Source organism: Montipora capricornis, chromosome 2 (assembly GCF_036669925.1).
Source record: "Montipora capricornis isolate CH-2021 chromosome 2, ASM3666992v2, whole genome shotgun sequence".
NCBI lineage: Eukaryota > Metazoa > Cnidaria > Anthozoa > Scleractinia > Acroporidae > Montipora > Montipora capricornis.
Window position 1 is genome coordinate 9,387,257 of NC_090884.1, and position 10,883 is coordinate 9,398,139.

The 10,883-nt window shown below is 39.7% G+C and overlaps 1 protein-coding gene across 3 annotated transcripts in view; it reads right to left on the reverse strand.

The window, feature by feature from the left end:
- The window catches only part of LOC138038749 (cotranscriptional regulator ARB2A homolog), a 23,416-nt gene extending 12,808 nt beyond the window's left edge, over positions 1-10,608 (reverse strand). The window contains exons 1-7 of one of the 3 annotated variants that reach the window (XM_068884790.1): positions 10,533-10,608; positions 10,373-10,430; positions 8,291-8,399; positions 4,901-4,981; positions 3,528-3,628; positions 2,469-2,534; positions 309-433 (exon numbers count right to left, since the gene is read on the reverse strand). In XM_068884790.1, the coding sequence (XP_068740891.1) occupies positions 309-433; positions 2,469-2,534; positions 3,528-3,628; positions 4,901-4,981; positions 8,291-8,336 (419 nt within the window). In that variant the 5' untranslated portion in view covers positions 8,337-8,399; positions 10,373-10,430; positions 10,533-10,608. Of the gene's footprint in view, positions 1-308; positions 434-2,468; positions 2,535-3,527; positions 3,629-4,900; positions 4,982-8,290; positions 8,429-8,511; positions 8,662-10,372; positions 10,431-10,532 lie in introns of those variants that run through there. The other 2 variants (XM_068884788.1, XM_068884789.1) reach the window with 2 other exon arrangements.
- Positions 10,609-10,883: the final 275 nt, after the last annotated feature.

Genomic DNA, 10,883 nt, shown 5'->3' on the forward strand with positions numbered 1-10,883 from the left:
TTCTATCGAGCAGGTGCGAAGTACATCACACCCAACATGATGCACTTGACATCACTTTGTATAATTTTGCAGGAAAAATATGGAATCACCACACAGCAGGCTCACCCAAACGCAGCACACACACATGTACATATTTGTCCTTGGCGCTGGACGGCAGCTCACTAGAATGAGCTTGGTTGCTAACGGGTGCTCGCAGTGGTTTCTCTCTTGGGAAGCGTAGGAGAAACCAAATGCGCGCAGGGTATGTCCATAGAAGCCTCAGTCCCTATTTATTCATCTCTTTTCCCCTTTCAATATGAACCACTCACCGTCTGGCCCATTGCCCTGCTCTAACCACACCACTGCCATGAATAAGAATCATAAGCTTGTCAGATGTCATGGCACACTTGCTCATGAAAATAAAACTCCTTGCTTCATCTTCTTTTGCATCAACCTAAAACAAAAAAATAGAACTTAATAAGCCACTTTAAAGATTTGTTTCCACTAGTGATGCAAGCAATTACACAAACAACAGATGCAGATAATTTATATTAATTTGTCGTTAGTAAGTAATTTATTAGTATCTTTTGTCTAATCAAGGGGTAATAATGTGAACAATACCAACTTTGTGTACGTTGCTCAAGCTTATGCTTGGACCATGGGTAAAAATCAGCCCTGAGGCATGTGTTCATAAGTAAAATAATGGCACATGTCTTTGTTGGAAAAGCACTGGACTCAATTGCGCACTCTGTATGAGTGGCTGAGGGCTCAAACCCTGGCCACACCATTATACTCAGAGTCTTAAAATAATCTAACTGAGGACAATGAGCTGCTTTGTTTGTAATCACATCTGCACTGGTCAGACTCCGGCAAGTTTTCATTGAATATGGATGAAAACTACAGACTAGAACTTCAAATTCAACTTTATTTAAAGAATAATAATTTGACAATATACAACACAAAAGGACTGGTCCACAAATAGCATTTGCTAATCTGGGCGCAACAGTCACACCAAAAGATTACAATGAAAATAATAAGTAATTACTAAATTTACAAAAGGAGACTTACATGTACATAATTACTTGCACAGATTTGTGTCAACTTAAATCATTAGCATAATAATTATTACAAGTTTGAATGAAGACCTCAAGTTCTATTTGTACGTTTTTAGAGAAAGGGTAATTTGGGAAATATCAAATATAGTCATCATGCTTCTTAAGAATATCAAGAAGGAAAGAGTGGAGATTGTTGCCGTCTCAGATCTACTGGATCACAATAACGGCAACTTTAGATTGGATAAAATAAGTCTGACTTTTGAATCAGTTCTAAGGTGGAAGGTAGGAGAAATAAAGAACAAGAAACGGCTGGAGAAAGCAAGGAAGGAGACATTTTGGGAGGAGAGGTTGCATGGGATGTTTATGAGGGATATCAGTGAAGTGGCTGATGAGATGTTGTGGCTTAGAGATGCGTATTTGCGAAAGATTATAGAGGGCTATTATTACTTTTGCTGCTCAGGAGCAGGCTTTGCGAACGAGGTTTTTTCGGGCCACAATTGAGAAGGAAAATGTACATTCAAAGTGTAGAGAGACTTACAGTGGCAAGGAGGTGGAGTCAGTTGGGCATGTGGCAAGTGGTTGTACTGGTTTGGCTCAGAGGGAGTATCAGTCCAAGGAGGAATTAAATCAGATGGGTTGAAGGTGTACTGGGAGCTTTGTCCAGCCATACTGAGGTGGATTGAGCAGCTCAGGCCTGGGTTGTTCAAAAGGTGGTTAACACTATCCAGCAGATAAATCACTATCCAGCGGATAATCACTAGCAAAACCAATTGATTTATCCACTGGACAGCCTTCGAACAACTGAGGCCAGGAGTTGGTGTTTGTTGATTTCTCAGTGCCTTGAGATAAGAATGTGGTGACTAAAGAAGATGAGGAAATCACCAAGTACTAGAGTTTCTGGCAAAGGGAATCAGGTAGATGTATCAGTTGTTGACGAAGATTGTGGGATTGGCGATTGCTTGTTTGGGTGTGGTGTCTGGTCAGTTTGAGGGTTTTTTCAAAGATCTTGGGGTTCTGGATTTGTTGGGAGAAGTGCAGGCTTCCGCAGTCATTGGAGCCACCCTAAGCCTCCACAAGACACTGTCTCTAAGCCACAGGTTTGGTGCTAAGGCTAAGCAGTTGTTTATGCCTACAGAGTTTGAATACCATCTCCCTGCAGGTTCTTCTCTTCACAGAAAGTCAACAGTTATTATCATTATTGTTATTAAATTGTGTGAAACATTTGTTGAGTGGTCATGCTAGACAGTACATGTATATGTTGTGATTCAAATTCTTTCTTGGTTTAAAATTTGTCAAACCAGTTAAATTTTGATTTTTCTTTCTTCTAATATCCATTATCATAATTTGAAAAAAGTCAAAATTGAACCACATTGAAAAATTTTGCACCAAATAAAAAATGGAACCATAACATATAATATATTAATTTTGACTTACTGGAACAAAATGTTTCTCCAGCTTAACTTCCTCCTCTAATAGTTTGTAGACATACTCTGTAATTACCTTGAAGAAATTGGATGCAGAGTCACAATAAATGATCAGCAGCAATCACAGCCAAGGAAGAAAATAGTAATAATAACAATAACAATAATATTATATTGTTATGGTAATGATGACTGATAATTAAGCACTGACAGATAATTGATGATGATAACAATAACACAGAAGATGATCCTGCTGCTGATAAGGTTGAGGCCAATGACGAAGACAACGATCGATATTTATCGATATTCCAGTTAAGTTTTTCTTAGCTGTAGAAACATGGGACAATGACTTGCCAAAATCGCATCAAATGCACTTAAGAAGCGGGCAGACAAGAATAACAATAATTACTATTGGTACAATACTGCTGCAGGGTATGTTGATTCTATTGTCATGATACTCGTAATTACTTCCATTTCAAGAAAGTCGGTTGGTTTCCCATACAAATCCTTATAATTACATCAAGTTGGTTATAACACAACACCACTCTTGTCACAGTCTCAACTTGAGCTTGAGCCACCTGTGATTAATTCTAATTAGACAGGCCTCTATGTTAATTATGCTGGTGAAACCAAGAAACCCACTACCCCAACGAAACCCAAGAAACCAGTGAAACCATGAAGCTCATAAAACCAAAGAAGCCAATGAAACCCAAGTGACCAGTGAAACCACAAAACCAATGAAACTATGAAACCCACAAAACAAACTAAACCCAAGAAACCAGTGAAACCATGAAACCCACAAAACAAATGAAACCATGAAACCCAAGAAACGAGAGAGCCATAAAACCCACAAAACCCAAGAAACCATGTAACCATGAAACCTGAAAAACCTTCTACATGCTTTTATGCCAGTCAGCAGCACACCTACATAATAGAGGAATGTCTAACAATAACAATAATAATAATAATAATAATAATAATAATAATAATAATAATAATAATAATAATAATAATAATAATAATAATAATAATAATGACTTATTATGACAATACCAAAAGTGTTACATCCCACCTCTCCAAGGGCTTCATAATGCCTCTGATTATATGCTCTATCACCTTCCTTTACTTCAAATTTGAAAGGTTCACCAGTTTCTGTGTGTCTCATCTGACCATCTGCATAGAACCAATAAACCAACAGTCTATATTACAGAACATTAAGCTCATTATCTTGAACCTAATAGGGTAAGAACCAATGGTTATTTGGGAATCTGGTGAAATCTACCGTTGTTAAGCTTAATATGCATTGTATATATCATCACTGACAGTACAAAAAGTACGTAGTCAGCATCAATATTATTATCATATTTACAAACCCAATACATGCAGTTAAATGCAATTAAACAGAATTTAGTAATTATGCAACAAGTGACTAGATCCCATGTGTCTTTGGGGTTTCATGATGTGTAGTGTGGAAGCGCACCTTTGAGCAGGTTGAGGAATCTTTTTCAAGCGTTGGCATCTTGTGCTTTGGGCCTAGTTATGACCCTTTCCCCACCCTACCCTACCCTTTTCCACTGATTTTATCAGTGTGACCAGTGGCTGTTGCTCTTCCATGCAGCAGAAAGGGGGGGAACATGGGAACAGTCTCCATCGAGGAGCTGGCTGCCAATAGTAGAAGCTCCTGGCCTCAGTTGTTCAAAAGGTAGATAATGCTATCAAGTGGATAAAATCACTACCCAGCGAATAAACACTAGCAAGACCATTACATTGAATTATCCAGTGGATAGCGCTATCCACCCTTCGGACGACTTGCACCTGGATGTTTCTGAGGCACACCCAACCTTCACTTTGCAGCTCAGTTGTTACCGGTAATTACCAAAACCGACAGGGTCATAGAGGAACAATTGATGCTAGCATGTGAGAGATCAATTGGATGCAAATATATACACAAGGAAACCTTTGAAAGAGGAGGAGCTTGAGGTGAACCCTTAAAGGCAGCCAGATGTCAAAGGATGCTCCCTTCAAACAAAAGAGATGAGCACTGGTAGGAGGTTAATAGCCTAAATTTGCACCTATGATATTTGAACTCTCTATCATAGGGAGCATTTGATTCCTCAATCAATCCCTCTGGGGTGGGGAGATGAAAGACCCAGAGACAACTTGCCTTAATTATTACATTTCACTGTACACGTAGCTTTAAGGCCTGATTTTTTACAAGCGATGTGCATGTACAATAGGCAAAAGCACAAGCAACATAAACAGATGCATAATAATATTTTTTATCAAAGAATTTAGTGTCTCAGAAGCAGCTTGCTCATCAATTTAGTGTCTTTTGTTCTAAGAAAAGGCATTAATGAGCAAGATGCTTCTGAGTTTGTGCAAATTGCTTGTGTTTACATAAAGGTCGCTTGTGAAAACCAGGCTTTATTGATCAATAGTGCAAACCTGCATTAAAGTGATATCCAAATTCCTCCAATGTTTCGGGAAAAGCCACTTCTTCCTCCATTCCTGATTTCAAACCCAAACCTGCAAAGATGCAAAATGTTGCACTGTCCATGAGATCAGCAAATTTATTTTAACAGAGTAGGAAAACAGGGTTCGACATCTCCGCTAGCCCGGTAGCCCGAGGCTAGTAAAAATTTTGTCGGGCTAGTAAAAAACTCCGTTTAATAGCCCGCTGGCTAGTAGTAAAATGGAAATAAACTAGATATAATTAGTTTTAGTTTGAAGTTCACAGTTGATTAAAAAAACAAGAAAGTTTAAAATGTAACGATAATACCAATAATTTTACAAAGAAAACATAAATCTATCATCTTCTGGCGTCTTTTTTATCTTGTGTGTCGTTTGTAAACATCGCTAGTTCCCAGACTCTGAGCTTAATGGTTAATGTCTTCCCCAGTCTTCTCCCTACCAATGTTGTGATGCCTTGCACATCGCCTCGCACCATCGCTTCGCACTTGAAGCGATTGTGAAGATGGAGCGATTTTTGACAAATTACGAGGCGCCACCATGTAAAAAGGGGAAAGCGGCCGAAACTGAAAGTACGAGTAGACAGGAAAGCAGTAAGATCATGAGAGCACTCAGAGAAAGAGAACTTTTAATCCATCGTGGAAAGCGAGCTTCCCATGGCTTGTGCACTGGCATTCTACGGTTAGCCTTCGCCGCATGCACAAGTGACTGTGAAACGAACATTTTGTTAGCTTTTTCCTTAATAACACATTGTTATCACAATGGAAGAAAAAATGCCAATAAATTTAGAGTAAGGTTTGCGTGTTTGGAGTTGAAGTAGACCTCGAGGGAAATTGATCCGGGCTACAAAGTTTTTCTTCGGGCTAGTAAATTCTAGAAATCACTAGTCCGGTGGCTAGTAATGCAGGTAGCCAGGTGTCGAACCCTGGGAAAACTGCATTGTAAAGTACATAACGTTTTAGGTATGATAATAAATGTGACCAAGGTAATGCAAGATGATAATGATATTGAAGAGGAAGCTTCAAAACTCAAGAGAAAACAAACCAAACCAATATTATCAACAAATATAAATTTACATGAAAGATTAACCCACAACCCTCCATGATCTAATACGGATGCTCAAACTCTGTGGTGAGAAACAGTAACTGAAGCAAAAAAAACCTCTCAAACCACCTGCATGATACGCCTATATAGGAGTTCACATCTCGCTCAAAAATAAAAATAATATTTCGCTGGACATAAGTGCTTTGCCAATAAATTACTGTGGAAAACCTGAGTACCCAGAGAAAAACTTCTCACAGCAGAGTAGAGAACCAACAAACTCAACCTGCATGTAGTGTCCACTGTTCAGAAATCAATGTTATTATGAGCAACACTATCTAGAGGAGAGCTAGTGCTTTCACCAATGCGCCAACCCTTCTCCCTGAACTTTATCAGAAATACTTAGAGCCAGCAAAATCCCCATTAACTTTTCGTGCAGCTATCCACATTGCCTCAAGATCCACACCAAAACCAAAAGATCTCATATTCAATTCCTTTGCATTTATCACCAGTATTGCTTCATTAATGCTGGCTGCATTTACGTTTTTGTTACCTATATAGACTCTTGGTATATCGTAAGTCCAGGAAATGCCCAAAAGTCCTTATCTTACTGAAGTATCCAGCACCCGGCGTTACTAAACACAGGAACGGAACAGAATGGAACGGAATATACCGGAATAAACCGGAATATGCCGGAATGAGGCGGAATAACACCGGAATGAAACGAAATGAACAAGAATGGTACCGGAATATACCGAAACAAACCGGAATGACACTGGAATGAGGCAGAATGACACCCAAATAAAGCAGAATATACCGAATGAACCTGAAAATGCCAAAATTTTGTGTTTTAGTTAGCGCCGACCGATTTTCCATTGTTTCAGTCAGCTTTTGTTGTGTCACGTGATTCCCTAAGGGAATTGCATGTGTTTTTGCCTTTTGTAACATTTGGAACACTTTGATCACAAGAAAATGAATAATTATTTGTTGTGGAAACATTTTTTTTCGTGAACGAATACAGTAGCAAGAGAAACAGAATGTTATTCTAATTGTTTTTGTCTATGGACCTTGGAGGCAGCTTTCACTGTGTGAGTCTGAAAACCCATGATCATTTTTATTTCATTCTGTTGTGTATTGACCTATCACAATCAAGTTCAGTGAACCACAAACTAATTACCGTTGCTGCTTGCTTGCTTCCCACGACCCACAAGTGATGGAGATATTTGGAAATAGATTCGTTCAAACGGCCTGAAGACTCTTTTTCTCTTCCCGATTGTTGGCAATAATGCCACAGAACCTGAATGCAGTGTTTCCTTGTTTGAAGAAAGAAGTCAGAAGCACAGAAAAAAGATCGATCGATCGATCGTCGTTCAAAGCCTTGTTACTTCCCCTTTTTAAAATGTAAACTGTTTCTTTTTTCTGTCAGTCTCTCTATTCTGCAACACTTATTCATTCACAGTCTAGAATGATAAAAAGTTACTTTTTGTTCCTTGTCATTCCGGTCCATGCTAATCAGCTTGATTCTGGTGTCCTTCTGGTTTATTCTGCCTTATTCTGTTGTCATTCCACCTCGTTCCGGTATACAAATGTATTTCGGTACCATTCTTGTTTATTCCGTCTCATTCCCGTGTCATTCGGTTTTATTTCAGAGTCATTTCACCTTGTTCCGGCATATTCCAGTTTATTCCAGTATATTCTGCTTCATTTGTGTGTCATTCCGATGTCATTCCGGCTCGTTTCGGTATATTCCGGTACCATTCTTGTTCATTCCGTCTCATTCCGGCATATTCCAGTTTATTCCGGTATATTCCGTTCTGTTCCGTTCTGTTCCTGTGTTTAGTAACGCGCTCCAGCACCTGTTAAAAAGCCTGACTTCTGGTTGTATTCTTGTTTTTGTGGCCTTGTTTGCATGGAAGCCCTATCTAATTTAATTATCACGCTAATCCCCATGCTGGCAGATATGGACGTCAATACCAGGAACTTAAGGAAGGTATATGGACTCTTTCACATCCCAGCATCCCAGTGTTAAGCAAGGTACAAGAGTTATAAAAACAGAACCTACAGCTTATAAGGAGAAGACAAGTTAAAGAGTCTAACCATTTGGAGATCTGAATACAAAGGCAGTACCTTGTTCTCAGTTATTTAAAGACCCTGGCTTGGGGGTCCGCACGAGGCTCCAACCTGCGTCCTTCCTGAAGTCATGCTCCGATAATAATGCTCCAAACCATAATTAAGTCAATTAATCTAGATCTGTCGGCGACCAGTTTAGTTAACTAAGTAAAGCTGTATGTTTGTAAATGTTTGGCTAGAATAGAGCAAACTCACGTTGACCCATTTCGTCGTTCTCTTCTGCTTCTCCTGATTTTGGCATTTGTTTACAGCGATTGACAGTTTTCGCATCACAGGTGGTTTCCAACTTTGCGATTGAGGAAATCTACGATCAAAGTCAAAGCTCCAAATCACCTAAATAAAGAAACACAGTACAACTGCATGCATTGACATGCTGCACAGAGCTATTTTTTTGACATTCTAAAAAGTTATATTACCTGCGTAGCTGTTACAAAAGCTAGAAGAGTCAGAAGTTTTCTCCTCATTCGAGATTTGGCGATTTTGTCCAGAAACAGGTAGTGATCTATGTAAGCGACAATGAAATATCCTAAACCTTGGTAGCCAAGCCAGCCGAGGCCCAGTCTTGCACTCTCCTCTCGTTTTGTGTGGAATGTCCGCGGGTGGTGTATGGGGACAAAACACATCAAGAAATCTCAAAATACTTCCAGAAATCACAAAACACTTGTGAAATCAAAAAGCATGATTATAACACTTTCTAAAAGAACGAGTCATGATACAATTTCCTCTCACTGTAATGTCTTTCTGAGATTTTCCACCTTCAGTCTACTTGGAAAAGTAGAGCAACGTGAGCATTGGCAATGCCACCATAAATCTGTCACTCTAGCTTTATTTCTCCGTTGATTTTCTGTTTTAGTGGCGTCCCTACGAGTCCAGTGAAGGGAGGAAAGTGTTTTGCATGCGCGGCATGCATTTCAAGAATTTCTTCCCCGTCCAAAAAAGCGAAAATACGACAGTTAGGTTTTTGACTACCCTGTGCATGAACAAACAAGTGAAAGAATCAGAATTATAGAAACTAAAAATTTTTTCGGATATTTTAGTTGCAGAAACATGTTTTTCAGGTACTTGCCGCATTCTATCATGGCAAGCTGTTTGCGCGCTATAGGGAGCGTTTGTATCCGTTATCAACATGGCTCTGAAGTGATAGTGAGTTAGCAGTCCTCAGTGTTGGTCTTCTTTCTGTTGAAGCAGACCCGCGGCGCAAACCCGCGGCGCTTATCGCTGTACGTGAAACTACGTACGAAAACTACGTCAACTACTGATTTAGGTGGAGATATACCACAGATCTTAAGGGCGTTCGCGCGAAAATTTTTCAACATTGATTTTTTTCTGAAACTTTTACCACTGTAAGATGATGAGTTAGTTATGTCAGAAATGTAAAAAAAATGGGGGGTCACCGACTTCGTTTTGGAGAGAACTTGCCCGGAAAAACACCCAAAATGTGACAAAATCGGGCTTCGTTAGCGAATAAGGCCAGTGTCTGTAAACCCAAATATATTGCAATTAAATCTTTGAAGTGAAATCTTCTCTGCCAAATATTGTTTAAGTGGACTTATTAAGTGAATTTAGTCAACTGGTGAGGTTTCTTAAAGATCAAGTTCGCATTTAGCGACCACAGTTTCACTCGCCTTGCAGCCGCAAGATGGCAAGATTTGATGTCCCGTGAGCAGAAATCTTGAAATTTTTTTAACTTCCCACATTGATTTTTTGTTCATTTTTGGACAACGTGGAGATAATTGTAAATAAAATCCGTTTCTGGAAAGAAAAATAGGGGTCACCGAACGACCAAGACCGTTAAATCCAGGCAAAGTTATAGCAATGGCCTTTTGCCCTATCATTTCTCATTTTATTACTTAGCGCGCGCGCTCGTGTATGACGTGGCGTGTGCATTTGCGTGCGCAGTAAGGATGCGCAGAAACAATTGGCGCGAACGTCCTTAAATAGGAAGAGAAGAAGGAGAACGGTGTTATCAAAAGCGGGTGCGCAGCAATCTGGTTCCCAGGATCTCTCTTCTCTGCCTCCATTCACGGTTATCTCAACGACAACGGAGGCAGAGAAGAGAAACCCTGGGAAAGAGGTTGGGTGCGCAGAGACTTGCAGCTAATTGCAAGTCGTCTTTCTTGTCATTGTCGCAGCCGGCTCTGACCCCTGCAGAAACAGTTAGCCCGCAGTTTAATTGAATCACAGTTGCTTTTTGTTAATCTGTCTAATCGGATCTCAATCATTGTCTACTTGCTACCTTAGTCAGAGAGTTCATTCATTCCTGTTACAAATACCTACCACTTCTAAGACATATTGGTTTTTCTCATTGCACTATTTCCTCTTAGGTGTGGGGCGCCTGAAATCCGAGAGGGATATCAAGTTTACTGGCACTCATTTGCTTGCATGTAAGAAGAATCTCAGTTTAAAGAAAATCCATCAATTTGCTGAGAATGTTCACCTTAGTTTAGTTCAAAACTTCTTCGCCGAGAAAAATGTTCCAGTTAGGTGTACCTCCACGGCATATCGAGTATTGGACGGAAATCTGTAGAACTATTTCCGGAATCATGGCATCCGGCTATGCTTAAACATTCCGGGGAGACCTGCTTATCTTAAGTATCTTATTAATTTTATTTTCTGTTGGCGCCGACACAGCTTGATCTTGTCCTGATCCTTTAGAAACCGGGAAAATTTGTTCGAAGCAGGGTTCAGTGTGCTAAAATAACATGACAAGCTAAAACCTTTTGTTCGAAGCTAGGCGGGTATAAGCGTTGAACGTGCTGTTACAGCCGGAAAGGATTACCAGTTTTCA